The sequence below is a fragment of the Leucopleurus acutus genome (genome assembly GCF_964270905.1).
Source record: "Leucopleurus acutus genome assembly, chromosome: 12".
NCBI classification, from domain to species: Eukaryota; Metazoa; Chordata; class Mammalia; order Artiodactyla; family Delphinidae; genus Leucopleurus; species Leucopleurus acutus.
Genome location: NC_139154.1, coordinates 62,822,263 through 62,837,891, shown reverse-complemented (window position 1 = coordinate 62,837,891; position 15,629 = coordinate 62,822,263). Strand labels below are relative to the sequence as shown.

General features: G+C 35.0%; 1 protein-coding gene across 1 annotated transcript in view; it reads left to right on the top strand.

The window, feature by feature from the left end:
- LRPPRC (leucine rich pentatricopeptide repeat containing) overlaps positions 1-15,629 on the top strand; it is a 104,271-nt gene that overhangs the window by 30,057 nt on the left and 58,585 nt on the right. The window contains exons 12-15 of the mRNA XM_082851608.1: positions 289-407; positions 2,110-2,203; positions 5,330-5,396; positions 14,377-14,404. Coding sequence (XP_082707734.1) covers positions 289-407; positions 2,110-2,203; positions 5,330-5,396; positions 14,377-14,404 — 308 coding nt within the window. The remainder of the gene's footprint in view (positions 1-288; positions 408-2,109; positions 2,204-5,329; positions 5,397-14,376; positions 14,405-15,629) is intronic.

Below are 15,629 nucleotides of genomic sequence, written 5' to 3'. Positions count from 1 at the left end.
ACTGGAAATTACTAAGCATCTTGCTTGTTTTCATTTTTCTTTTAATTTCTAGGGTATTTCCTTAGCACTTTCTCCTGAATTAATAGGGAGAGATGAAGGAAGGAGCAATAAAATTTTTTCATTTATCATCTTATTATCCAGTTCTGTTGTTCTTTCTCTTTCAGATAAACAAAATGCTGAGTACTTTTCCGACATTATAATTCAGAAAGTAAATGAACTGAACTTTTTGATTTTTTGTTAATTTATTCCAAGTTCCTCATCTTTGTGCTTCTAAATTTGATTTTACAGGTATAGTTGAAGTCCTCAAAGAAATGCATGAAATAGGAGTAACTCCTGATCAGGAGACATACATAAATTACGTGTTTCCATGCTTTGATAGTGTAAAGTCAGTTCGTGCTATTTTGCAGGTGAGTGCAAGTGTGGTTTTAATTTCATAATTGAAGAACATTTTTCCTCCCTAATGTTTTGTGGTAATCAAATAAAAAAAAAACTGAGCTGAGACTAAAATGGTTATGTTGCTATATAATTTTCTGAAGCTTTGTAAAAATATTGGTTAGTGTAACAGCTGTAGTTTTTTTTTTTAAAAATATTTATTTATTTATTTTGGCTGCACCAGGTCTTAGTTGTGGCATGTGGGATCTTTAGTTGTGACATTCAGGCTTCTTAGTTGTGGCATGTGAACTCTTAGTTGCAGCATGCGTACGGGATCTAGTTCCCCTACCAGGGATCGAACCTGGGCCCCCTGCATTGGGAGTATGGAATCTTACCCACGGGACCACCAGGGAAGTCTAGCATCTGTAGCTACTAAACTTAAAAGTCTTATAAAGGTGAAGTAGTATTTTTCTCGTGTGTTGAAAAGACAGTATGTCAATATCAGACAAAATTTAAATGAAAGTTTCACTCTTTAATCCCACTCTACAGTGCAACTGCACCTTTCATTTTTGAATATTACTTTTCACTTCTATATGAATTTTCATAATAAACTCTTAGTATATTTACTATTCTGTTTTTTTTTTTTTGTAAGTAATCTTTTGTTTGACCCCAGAGCATTGTTTTCCTGCCAGATAATTCCTGTGCCCACCAGAATAAGTAAGGCATTTATGAAGGGGCATATGAAAAATTGACCCAGTGCACTGGGGCAGCAATGGTTACACTTTGCATTTTCAGAATAAAGTGCTATGCAATTAGGAACAACATGGCGGAGTATCACACATTTTAGTAAGAAATATTTTGTTCAGAAGACCTGTTTCCTAGGTGGTTATTCACATAACGCCTTTATTTTTCTAATATTGTGTTAGAGTGTTCTTTTCTTTCCTTGAAATGATTTCATAATTCCAGTCCTCTTCAAGGGAGAGTTTATGTCTTGAGTGTCTTTACCTTTCTTCCCTGAGTATTTAACAGTGTATTTTGACACTGTGCTATACATATTTTACTGTTAAAAAAGTAATTTTCCCACATGTTCTTTTTCCCCAAAACCTACTTTTTTCATGGCACCTTTACATTATAGTGTGTAATTCCACAAATAATTGTTTATGTTTGTATGATGTTTTATTGTGTGGATATACTGTAATTTATCTTTATTCATTTCTTATTATTGATTAGTTAATTTTCAATATTGTGCTATTATTATAAAGTGGTTCAGTAAACATGTTTGGCTAAATTTCAGCCCATATACTTAAATTATTAAATACGATGTTGAGATAAGTCATTAGCCATTTGAAGTTAAATAAAAATAGATTTGATCTTTACCTCATTATATGTCTTAAAATATCATTTTAGATCAGTGCATTCAATTTTCATTTTGTTGTTAATTAGAGAATTGTTCTAATGTCTTCAATAGTAAACTCTTCCTAGAAGGAAGACACTCTAAGGGTAACAGATTATATGAATTTGAAGATAAGCATTTAATTTGGGATGTTGGGACTGTATCTCATAGCTTTTGCTGAAGTTTGGTTATTCAGTTTATTTGCATTATTTTAGAAAACGGTCTTTTTTAAATGAAGGATTATCAGAATATGGTCATATAAAGAAATGGGAAAACAGGAAGTTTGACATATCAAAATATTTTTAGCTGAGGTGTATTATCATTGAAATATGCTTTATCCCTAGGAAAATGGATGTCTACATGAAGATAGTATATTTTCTCAAGCTGAATTGAGAATTGAAGCAGTAAATGGAAACTTAGACTATATTTTATCATTTTGTAAGTATGCAGCATTAGAAGAAAGCTTGACAGGTGTTAATTTCAGTTACTTTTGAGGGCATACAGGGTGGTTCATGCCCTCACTGCCTGCCTCAGGTAGTTGAAAGTGTTTTCCTCAAAAGCAAGGAAGTTTTTATATGTTTTATTTAAGTTAGTCTTATAAGATAGTTTATGAGTTTAACTTGTAGATAATTTGGAAGTAACTTTAAAGTTAATAGGACCTTGGAGATAACATGGTGTTAGGTTGGACTGGGGACCCAGAGGACTTGGGTCCATATTTATAATTTAGCTGCTGATTATAGGACCTGAAACAAATACCCGTATTGTTCTTTCAGTTTTATGAAATGGGATAGTATTGCCTATCTGTCTACCTTGTGGGAGTTGTGAGAACCATATGAGATCTTGCTTTTGAAAGTGTTTTCTAAACTAATGCTTATTATGGCCCTAAGTTACATGAAGCCATCTCCCAGTCCTCATTATTAAAAACACAGTAAATGTTTCCAAACACTTATAAATGATAGGGTGCTTTACAACGTTCATCACATGTTAATAAACTTCCTCCATTGATAGATGAAGAAAGGCAGAGAGATGTTAAATGATTTGCCCAAAGTTAGTGATTGAGTCAGAACCAAGATCATCTAATCTTATGAACTTATTTTTCCACTATACTATGTTTTAATTTAATAAATTAGACATTTTTTAATTTTAATTTTTAACATATCTATGGCATTATCTTGACAGTGTTTCATATCTTGTGAAAGAGATATCATTTAAAAATAAATATAAAACATCAATTTCTAGCACACTGAAATGTTAAAAGTTAAGATTTTATTAATGTATATTCAAATTGTGTAAGTGGAAGCTTTGTTAAAACCAGGTTACTGGTATATATTATCTGTGTTTGAGGTATTTAAAATAGTTTATTGTATTATTATAAAGGGGAAGGCGAAGTGTTCAGTATGAAAGCGTTGACTGTTAGAGGTGTAGTTATTTGAGTGTAAAGTTGAGTATTAATGCTGGCTGCTATCCGAGAGTATTGATTTTGCCTTCTACTCTGTATAATATATAGATTTTCCATACTGACAAGATGAAAACAGAAGCATTAGCTGAGGAATCTAGGTGCATAAGGTGGATACATGAGAGCTGCCTTTTCCCTTTATCATACCATCCATTCCACTTCATTGTCAATCTCTTGAAATTTTTCACACTTGTTTGTTGCTAAGGAAACTAGATGCTTTTTGTCAGCAGCCTTCCAGCTTGCTGAGATGTTTCTGGTCACCTTTTTTTTTTTTTCAGTCACCTTTTTAATGAATAAAAACTTGATAATATTCTGTAAAATACTAATTTGAATAGTTGAGAAATAAGTTTCCAAGAGGTTGTTTATTAAATGTGAAAAAGAAAAATACCATGAACTTAAAGACTAAAGAAGATTTCAGCTTCCTCACCCTTTGAATTACAGATCTTTGAAGAGCAGTTAGTTCTATAATTGTTGGTATTCCCTGTAGGCTGCTTATAGATAGGCACTTTTGGTTATTACAAGGAATGGCAGGTAGTAGAGAAAAGTAAATGGCTTGTCTTTTTTTTTTTAAATTGAGGTATAATTGATATATAATATTATATTAGTTTCAGGTGTACAACATAATGATTCAATATTTGTGTATATTGCAAAGTGGTCACGACAGTAAGTCTGGTTAACATTCGTCCACATACGTGGTTACAAAAATTTTTTTTTCTTGTGATGAGGATTTCAAAGATCTACTCTCTCAACAACTTTCACATATGAAATATAGTATTATTAACTGTAGTCACCATGCTGTACATTCCATCCCCCTGACTTATTAAATGGCTTATTTTGATCAAGTTTGTGGAGTAGTAAGAAACATTTTCCCACTTGATTTTATAGGCATGGAAATTAATTTGATCAAGCAAAATTAAAGGTTACCGAAAAGCATGTGGTGTATCCACCTTAAAATTCCTGAGTGACTAAATACAGCTCATTTCAGAGACGATTTTTAGAGTTTTAATTGCCACATGAAACCACTGAGAAACTTATGCTTCCTGTTCAAGGGATCTAACAGTCAGTCTAAAGTATTTCTCCTTGTGTGTGCGGGTTAAATTTTTATTCATATTTAGGGAGATGAGCAAATATTAAAACCTACTGTGATTTTTCCCGTGAGTTTTTTTTTTAAGTTAACCAGCTATCTTAATCTTTACCTAAGCTGTATTTATTAATTCTGTCTTCAGAATTTGCCTCCACTACGAGTTCCTATCTAACTCCATCCCTCTTGAATCATTCAGCAGCTGCTTTGCATATATACTGAAAAGATTAAAACAATTACTTATAACATGGCACCATTTTAATATAATGACAGGAAAAAATAAATTCAGGATATGCCTACTGTGATTCTGTCCCAAGATAATTATGGCAAGGGTTATGTGGAGAACCAGGTCTTATGCATTAAGGCCTGATTCTTATACTAAGGCAAATCAGGCTTAGAATGTCAGCATTGAAACATACAAGGCTGTATAAACACCAAAATGAATAGTAGAGCAAACAAATCATCAGAAAAATGAAAGATCAGTATAAATCAGTTACATAACAGAGGTAAAGAGGTTATTATGACTTTAGGTTGTCACTCTTGCATGAATGCAGGTCATAGATCATGTGGAAAATAGAATGAGGAATTGTGAGTGGTTCAACAGAATCCAACAACACTCTCAGAAAAGAACTTTCCCCCTCATCTTCTGTCTTTAAAGGGTAGTTACAGTCTCTCCCTTCATAGTGCCATGTTGTCCAGTAACATACAGCCTTGGTATGTGTACCAGACTGACTTTGAGTATGCTGGTAGATTAGTTAATTGCCATTTATAGAAAAGAATATTTATAAATTCATTAGTTGTATAGATTTATGTAAATGAAGTAAAGTGTTTTAAAAGGATAGCTTATATTGCCAGTATATATTTCTGCAATTTCTAATTAACTTTGTATGCAAACTTTAACATTTTAAAAATAATATTTCCCAGATGAAAATTGAAAGGTGTTGGTATAAATGTGCTTTCAAATAAATTGATAATTTAAGTTTTTGGTTTTGGTCTGGGGTTTTATGATGATTATTTTCTTTTGCAGTGGAATCAAATACATTGCCTCTCTCATTTGCTTCATTGAGAGGCAGCCTAATTCTAGGCTTTAGGAGGTAAGATGATCACCTTATATAATCTTTGCCTGAATATAGACTGATTTCTCCTTTTTGACCTGCTGTGTGAGGAAAGAAACAGATATTCTTATCTTCCAGTATACTAGTTACCTGAAATAACCTTATCTATTTTATTCTTCCTACTAAGTAGTTGTGAGTTTAGGCTGCCTTTTTTTATCATCTATTCCAAGAAATTCATACTGATTTAGTAGAGGTCTTGTTTCAAAAAAAGAAAGCACTCTTTGAATATGGCAGGTTGGAGTTATAGACAAATTTGCATGTATATTTGATTTATACTTTGAGCATTTAATTACAAGAGGAATTTTATTCAGTGTAATACTACTCTCTTCCTCGGTGTGCTCAGGGAATGTTAATGACCTTTTTTCCCAATTTTGTTGTTTTGAAAATATTCAAACATAAAGACAAGTTGAGTGGTAAAGGAAATACTCACATACCCTTTATGTAGATCACCAATTGTTGATATTTTGCCATATTAACTTGCTTTCTCTCTCATACACTTTTTCTATAATATATACATATGGACATATACATATACATATATACACTTTTTCTCCTTTTTTGCTGAACTCCTTGAAGTTGTAGACATCATGATACTGGATCCTTCAATATATCTCTCTTAAGAATAAGGTCATCATCTATGTAATCACAATACCAGTATCACTCCTAAAAATTAACAATACTATAATATCAGCTAATATACATTGCGTTAAGATTGTCCCAGCTGTTCTAAAATTCTTTTACAGCTGTTTTACTTTTTGAGGATTCAGTTAAGTTCATGCATGGTATTTGATTGCTATCTCTTTATTCTCTTAAAAACAATTCCCTACTTTTTTGGTGGTGGTGGGGAAAGAGTCGAGGCTTCTTTCTCTGTAGAATGTCCCTCTCATATTTTGTGTTTACCTAATTTTTCCCTCACGATCAGACTCAGATTGAACATTTTTAGCAAGTATATTTCATAGGTGATTGGCAGTTCTTAAGGAATATAATGTCAGGTGTCTAACTTTGGTGTCATCAGCTAATTTTGATCATTTGCTTACATTGGTGGCCCCCACTTCTCTTCCTTGCAAAGGAACCTCATCTCCTTTGTAATTAGTAAGGCTTCTGTGGGGTGATACTTTGAGATAGTGTGTCTACCCTGTTTCCTAGCACCTTTCACTCAGTGGTGATAGTAGCCATTGGTAGTCCTTGTTGAATCAGGTGTTAGCAGAGGTGGTTGCGAAAGGGTAAGTTTCTAATATTGTCATTCTTTCTTTGTTTATAATGTTAATGACTTCTGATATTGATCCCAGTAATTTTTAGACTGTTTGTTGATGGAAGCACTAGGTTTTCTGTTGACATCTCTGGAACCTCCATTGCAGGCAAGAAGAGATAGAACAAGTAGGAGGGATTCTTGTTGCCATTCTTTATTTAGCCAGTGCAATTCCACTCCTCTCATACACCTACATACATTTAAATAATTGCTGTTTTCCTGAAGTTAAGGAAAAAAAAACCCAAGGTCTGTGCCTATAAAGTTTGAAAATACAGAACACATAATCAAGTAGATAAAAATGCTAGTAGAGCCAGATTTTAAAACAAGAACCCATAATGCATTATGAAGTGAAATATAGTGACTTTTCATATAACTGTCCTTGACAAAAGACTTGAAAAAAAGTTTTTCATATAAACTTCCAGACGATGGGTATTTCCTTCTTTACCTTTATTATTTTTCTTAGTCAGTTTGAAAGGCAGTTGTTATATTTCACAAATCCGACACTTCTTTTTTTTTTTTTTGCGGTACGTGGACCTCTCACTGCCGCGGCCTCTCCCGCTGTGGAGCACAGGCTCCGGACGCGCAGGCCCAGTGGCCATGGCACATGGGCCCAGCCGCTCCGTGGCATGTGGGATCTTCCCGGACTGGGGCACAAACCTGTGTCCCCTGCATCGGCAGGCGGGCTTCCAACCACTGCGCCACCAGGGAAGTCCTAGAGCAGCTTTTAGTCTAGGATTATTCCCACTAAAGTAGTCAAGCCCTACTATTAAGGTAGTATCCTCCTGATACTGATAATTCTATCGGCTAGCCCATGTATTTTGAGATTATTAGGAATGTGAACTATTCCAATTCCATGTGTGGGTTCTGGGAATTGTCTTTTTTTGAGCTTCTGGAAAGTTCTCAGGTAGTTTCCTGGACTTCAGATTGTTTCTTCACTCGAACGTGCTTATCAGTACTTAGCTGAAGCCTGAGGACAACCCTCTGCAGTTCTCCAGGGCTCTGTATTTGTCAAGGTCTCTCTGCTCTGATAGTCTGCCCTATAAAAACAAGTTTTAATTAGTCCCTTCCAGAGAAATATTTTAAATCTGTAGGTTCTAAAACTGTATTATGTTGATGAATTTCTTATTGTAGATACCGAAAAGTTTCAGGTTGTGGTAATTTGGCATTAATCATAAGAATGTGCAAAATCTGAAGTATTTGACCAGAGGTAATTTCTTTCTTTTCCTCCCACCCCCAAAACTATTAAAAATTCAAAACATAGTCATTACAGTCCATTATCTTGGCATTAATGTAGCCTTCTATTCTTTCATTTGATGCTGAGCCAAATAGTATATATATTTTCAAATCCCTTTGTCAGTACATTCAGTACAGCTTTTGAAACAGTCACCTATCACATGCTTCTCAGGGTCCTGTTGTACTCTTCTGGCAACTTTAGAATTGGCTGAGTGACTGAAAGCTGTTCTGAAAACCAAACTGATTGGTATTGCCAGTAGACTCCTGCAGCTCCTATAAGGATTAGCCCATAAGAGATTCACTTAAAGTTACCAGAAAAAATTATTCATAGTTATCAGAAATAAGTTATAAAACATTAAATGAGATAGCATAGTCACTTCAGCTAATTCTAAGGGAAACTTGGATGTGCATTTCGGTATTGGAATGCAATTTTTGTAAGGGTTATCTGCCTTTAGTATTACCTGCCTAATAGTGGTAGATCCATGGTCCAAGAGGCAGTAGTTCCTCCCATGTGTCTGTAACCTATTTGGGCCCAGATTAATTTTTTATGCTATCCCACAATATTTTTGAAAGACCAACACTATTTTCTTCATATATTTTGAGAGTGGTGTTTAAGTGGCAAGCTAGTATTTCTGTAAATTGATAAGCTCAGGAGATGGTCATTGAATACCAATTAAGTGTCATGCCTTCCCGAAGTTTCCCAGTGTATAAACCAAACTGGTAGCCTATAGAGGCGAAGTCACCTATATAAAATGTTTAAAATTCAGTATTGCTATTAGTTAGGATGAGATTATTCAAGGTTATTAGGGAATTTTTACTTTAAAATTTTTTTAAAAAAATAAAGCTATTTTAAAGTATTTGAAAGGGCATTTACTCTGGTAAAGTTAGTGAGTTCTTCTGTCAAATCCAGGGCAAGAATATGTTTAGTATGAATAAGACTTTCTTTCCTCTTAACAATAGTTCCAGCTGAAAAAAGTTCAAATGAGAAGGAAGGCAGTGTACATTTTGTATATTAGTGAAAACTCCACCCCAGAAATATTGAGTCACTTCTAAGAGACAAAATGTCGCTGAAGATAGTTCAAAATTTGGTTGGCAAATACCAAAAAGAGAAATGTTTGAGAATTGGCTTGGAGGCACTTAAGTCTTCGTAGTCCATAGATAAAGAGTTCTGTGTGATATAAGGAGAGATTTTTCTGACCCAATGGCAAGAGTTTGAACTTGACAAGTGGGAATCTGTACCATTGGAGCAGAGCTGCCTTTCACATGTTGAAAAAAATCAAGTTTCTGACACTCGCCCTGTCACAGTCAACCAAGTTAAGTGCCAGGTGTTAAGTTCCTCTTTTCAGTCAGCCAGTGAGGCTCCCACTCACGACATTTTTACAAGGAGAAGGGAAGTACTTCATGAAGTACAGTTTGTGAGTACTCAGGAAATATTAGCTCTTAGCGTGTGTTAAGGGCTGGGACTGTGAGGTAATAGGTAATTCAGGAATGAATAGGAATCTTCTTGCCCCCACCTTGTTAACTAGGTACCAGAAAATAGGAAAGCAACTGCAAACTTATCTTGATAATTATGAATATATAGAGGAGAAGACACTATCTGAATGGATAAAGAAGATGTGGTGTGTACACATGCACACACACACACACACACACACACAATGGAATACTATTCAGCCATAAAAAGAATGAAACAATGCCATTTGCTGCAACATGGAGAGACCTAGAGATTATCATGCTAAGTGAAGTAAGTCAGAAAGACAAATGTCATATATCACTTTTATGTGGAATCTAAAATATGATACGAGTGAACTTATTTACAAAACAGAAACACAGCCACAGAACACAAACTTATGGTTACCAAAGGTGAAATGGGTGGAGGAATAAATTAGGAGTTTAGGATTAGCAGATGCAAACTACTATATATAAAAGAGATAAACAACAGGTCCTACTGTATAGCACAGGGAACTATATTCAATATCCTGTAATAAACCATAATGAAAAAGAATATATATATATGTATATATAACTGAATCACTGTCTCTTTCTGCCAAGGTTAGGGGAGGAATGGGTCAGGGCAAGATGTGTAGAGAAGGTGCTGAACTGAGGTTAAAGGATGAATAAGCATTTGCCCAGGGGAAGGAAGGGCATTCCAGGCAAAGGCATTGAAGCTGAGGGAACAGTGCATTTGGGAACCTGATGATAGATTGACATAATGGTTGCCCATGAAATAATGGCAAGAAATAAAGCCAAAGTGGTAGCCTGGGGCTCTTCGCAATTGCTCTCATTCTAAGTTATGAAGTTTAGACCTTGAGTCATGGCTTTCAGCCGCTGAAAGATTGACATAATGAAGGTTAAGACTGACAGTGGCTATTTGAAGCGGGGAGAAAAGTGTACTGGTAAGGGTAGGTGGGGGAATAGGACAACAGCAAGAGATAATCAACAATTCGTGGGATCCTTTTAGGTGCCCGTGGAACTTCCGGTGAAGATAATTCTAAACTTAGCCTTTCTGAGTCTGTTTCTTCTTCTGTGAAACAGGGAATTTAAATGCCTGCTTGCAGGATTGTCTTAAAAATTAAAAAATAAAATGCACTTGGAACCTAGTACAGAGGATTGTTTTTAAGGAGCACCTAGGGAAGGAGAATTTCTGAAACAGATTGAGTAGCATCACTGGAAGACTGGCAGGGAATGATCAACAACACAAATCTCAAAACTTAATCAAAGGGGACCAGAAGGTGTTAGTTGAATTTTGAATTGAGATGAGTGGTAATAGTAAGAGTACTTTCAGTGGAGGTTTGGGGCCAGAAGCCAGATTGCACGGATTGAGTGTGTGATGAAGAAGTGTTAACTATCCTTCACACAGCTTAGTTGAAAAGATTCTGTGTGGGGTTTTTTAGTTTGTTTTTTCTGGACCTGTGCCATCTGTCATGAAGCTTCACATTCAAGGTAGTGCTTTTAGTCATTTTCAGTTACTTTAGATGTATGTACAATTTTGAAAGTTTGCCTCTGTGCCTTCCCTAGGTACTTCATGCCAGGTTTGATGGCAATTTACTATCTTAGGGATACTTTTTGTTCTACATTAAGTTGATGTTTGATGAAAGATATGATTAAAGTAGCTTTTCTTAAAAAGAAAGCCCAGTTTATTAATGCTGAGAGTTAGAATAGAGATGTAAAATTTAGACCAGAGATGGTATGTGTTTATTTTTCATTATGGAGCTTTCAATCATTCACGAAAGTAGAACTCCAAAGTAGCCACTGCCCAGCTTCAACAGTTAAGATTTGGGCAGTCTTGTTTCATTTATTCCTTCCCCACCCCCACCCCCCTTTTTTCCCCTAGACTGTTTAAAATTATGGACCTCTTGTCATTCTGTCTCGTATATACCTCAGAACTTACTTTAAATAAAACAACCACTGTAATGTTATCACACCTGACAAAACTAACAGTAATTGAGAAAACGAATTCACTGAAGTCCCAAAGGGGTCCATGGTACAGGACAGATGACAAACCACTGCAAATCTTGCCACTTAATATTGTGCACTTTTGGGCATTGGCTTCTCAAGTCCTTGCAAGCTGATTTCCCTACTCCCCTTATTCCCACCTTCCTCCCCAGCACCACCACCCTCTACCCCAGTTCCTTAGGTGTGGTAAGCATCTATCTACAGGTTCAGATTTCTTGGAATTAAAGTGGATTCTAGCCTAACCAAAAAAGATGACTGATTTTTTTTATCAATATAGATTTTTAGTGTATCTTATTCTTCACTGCACAGCATTTTATCTTCTTTTTTTTTTAACTAATTAATTTATTTTGGCTGCGCCAGGCCTTAGTTGCAGCACGCAGGATCTTCTTTGAGGCATGAGGGATCTTTAGTTGCGGCGTGCAGACTTCTTAGTTGCGGCATGCGGGCTTCTTAGTAGTGGCATGTGGGCTTCTTAGTAGTGGCATGCATGTGGTATCTAGTTCCCTGACCAGGGATCGAACCCGGGCCCCCTGCACTGGGAGCGTGGAGTCTTACCTGCTGGACTGCCAGGGAAGTCCATATCTTCATATTTTGAGTGCTCACTCTTCTTTCACTTACTATTTGGCCCCAAAAAAAAAAAATTTTTTTTTAACATATGGAAGTGTCAGGTAGTCAGAGGAGGCTGCTCTGTAATCAGTGGATGGATGAGATGAAAAACTTTCTTGTAACAGTTGAGAGATTGTCTTCCAGTTCAGCCTAGAGATACAATTTTTAGGTCAGTTTATCATGTCTTCTGCTAACTGATTACTCAAAGAGTTTTTTCCAAAACTGGAAGAAACACTATTAAATGCAGGGCTTCGTAAACATTTTTTTCCCCCACTTACTAATAAGATTTCATCTTTTTCAAAACTTTTTCTTAATGTGCTTTAGTAGGAGGGATGGTTTTTATCATAAGGCAGAGGATTCTAGAGGGGCATGGAACATGTTTTTATTTTTTGTTTTGAAGTACTTATGGAGTCATGGAAGTTGCAAAGATAGGACACAAAGGGCCTGTATACTCTCCATCCATTTTCCCCCAATGGTTACATCTCATTTTATCACACGTATGGATTTGTGTAACCATTACTGCAGTGAAGATACAGAACTATGCCATCACTACAAATTACCCCCTGCCCCCAGTACCTCTTTATCTCCCATCCACCATCCCTAACCTATGGCAGCCACTAATTTGTTCTCAATTTTTATAATTTTAGTTTGTAAAGATTATATAACTGGACTCATAGAGTATATCATATTTTGAGATTGGCCTTTTTTCACTCAGCGTAATGTCCCTGAAATCCATCCAAGTAGTCATGTGTGTCAGTAGTTCATTCTGAATGTTTTTAAAGTTGAAATAAGTGCCTTATTAACTCACTATACCAAAACAGTCCACCCTAAACTACCCAACCTCAAGTTTAAAGAGGGCTATGAATTTTTAAAAAGGCCTGTAAGTTTTGTGGGTATTTTACAATGTTAAGTATAATATACATAATTATAATAAATATATAAATCATATTTGCATTGTAAAATTATCATTAAAATGTAACTGGTCTCTTTAAAGTAGATTCTGTGTTTGACTTAAATATACAAAGCTTATAGACATTAAGTTTACAAAGCTTAAATAGTATAAGACTAGGGTTCATTGGTTACCCAGTTTTGTAAATGATTTTTCATTTAAACAGTCAGAATTTGGGTGAGCCGTTCTTTTTGCTTTCCTGAAATAATTTCACATTTATAGAAAATTACAAGAGTAGTACAGAGAACCTTTATATATCCCATTTATTTAACTTTTAGCATTTTTGACATTATCATTATACATTCTTTCCATCTATTTATACATGCATGTATATATAAATTTTAATTTTTTGGAACTATTTGAGCTTAGGTTGCATATGTCATGACCCTTTATCCTTAAATATGTCAGTATATAATTCTACAGAACAAGGATGTTCCCTTAACACAACTCCATCACAGTTGACAAATTCAGGAAATTTAACGTTGATGGAATATTTTTATCTAATATAGCTCATATACCAGTTTTATCAATTATTTTCTCTTTCTCGCTCTTCTTTTTTTTTTCCTCCAGAACAGAACAGAATCCAGTTCAGGGATGGATGTTAGTTGTCTTTTCTCTTTAATTTTCTCTGATCTGGAACAGTTCTTCAGGCTTTGTCGTTTATGACATTAGTAGTTTTGGAGAATACAGGCTGGTTATTTTCTAGAATGTTCCTCATGGTTCCCCATGATTAGTTTCATGTTACATCCCTGATTGGAATACCGCAGGAGTGATGTTCTGTCCTTCTCAGGGAATTAAATCTAAAATGTGTCCATCAGGGCTTCCCTGGTGGTGCAGTGGTTGAGAGTCTGCCTGCCGATGCAGGGGACACGGGTTCGTGCCCCGGTCCGGGAAGATCCCACATGCCGCGGAGCGGCTGGGCCCGTGAGCCATGGCCGCTGAGCCTGCGCGTCCGGAGCGTGTGCTCCGCAACGGGAGAGGCTACAACAGTGAGAGGCCCACGTACCACAAAAAAAAAAAAACAAAATTAAAAATAAAATGTGTCCATCAGCATTTCATTAGTGGTATTAATTTTGATCACTCAGTGAAGATATTGGTTCGATTTCTCCATTATGCGGTTACTGTCTTTACCATTACAAGTCATAAGCAGTCTTGGGTAGACACTTTGAGACCATGCAGATATCCTGCTCCATCAAACTGGGACCCCAAGATTTACTGATTCTTGTTCTTGAATCAGAGCAAGAGCAAGAATCAGTAAATCTTATTTTGAGGGTTCGAAGTAAGAGTCAATCTTTATAAATTACCTTGGCTTGAAAATTCACCTTGATTTTGGAAACACTTATTTACTTACATTTATTAGGACTTTGATCTGTATGCATTGTATATAATAATTGCTAGTGTCTTTTAACTTAAAAATGTTTCTTAAACTTTTGGGTTTATTTTTAATCCTTTGCTGCCCCCTGCAGGTCTATGAATATAAATCTTTGGAGCAAGGTAAGTATTCCTAATATTGCAAATCATAACATGGTATATAAAAAGCAAAAGTTATAATAGCTTCATATATTTGTCATGTATCATTATAAATTAAGTGAATTTAGAATCTTCAAGTTGGTCATTTTAGTTTTAAAACTGCTTTCCTGGAGCATGAAATTTATTATTGAAGTGATCCTTTACTTTGTCCTAAATTCTTCATAAGGTTTTCAACTTTTCCAAAAAACAACTGTTAACGTTATTGCAGTAACCATACAGATTTAATAATTATTTTTAAAAATATATGCATGTGTGTATATGTTTGTGTATCTACATGTATATCTATATATGAATGATATACAAATAAATTTTAAACTGTTATCTTTTTAAGAAGTTAACTGCTTTTATGCAGGAAGTACAATGATCCTTACGCTGAATTACAAGAATATTTGTAGCTTAATAAAATCAGAATGCACATTATTGATTGGAATTCCCAATTTAAATAATTTTTAAAATCTTATTTTCATTCAGTTCTGTTTTTAGTATTACTTAAACTGCCATTCAAACTATATAGTCAGTTATAATATATGGTTGAGATATTTATATTTAGAACTAATTTTTTGACTAGAAAGATTTTTCATTGGTTTATTAAATGTGTCTTTGTTCAAAATGTGGTGTTAAATTTGTCTGTCATGTCTGATGTATGGCTACAGCTTCTGGTAGAATTTATTGTCTACCTTCTATGCATGTCTGTGTTGGTTAAAAAACAGTTTGTAGGTAAGGATTGTTTTGTTTTGCTTTGCTTTTGAACAGTTTCTACCTTAACCTTTGAATTGCTATTAACAGTAGCATGATTTTATGGTGGAGTGAAGTGGGGTATGGTCAGTTTTGCCTTATTTTCCATATTAGAAGATAAATAGTTGAAGAAGCTGCTGTAGTTTGAGTTGTTAATACTTATGGTATGTGCTGGGCACTATTTAAAGAACAAATAAGTTCAATCGTAGTATACACATGAGGTAATTCAGAATTCCTAACTCATATCACTTCAGAAAACTATGTTCCTTTCTTATTATCTTCTGCCCGTGGATATATAGTCAAGTACTGTGATCAAAAGTTAGATGTCAGTACTGTATGTAGGTTTTGTAATCGTTTTCATCATAAAATATATATTTGAATTTTTTAAATTGAAATTTTGTGGGCAGAATTAATGTTGATGAGTAAGTCTTTAGTTTTTGTGTATTCGGTTGAT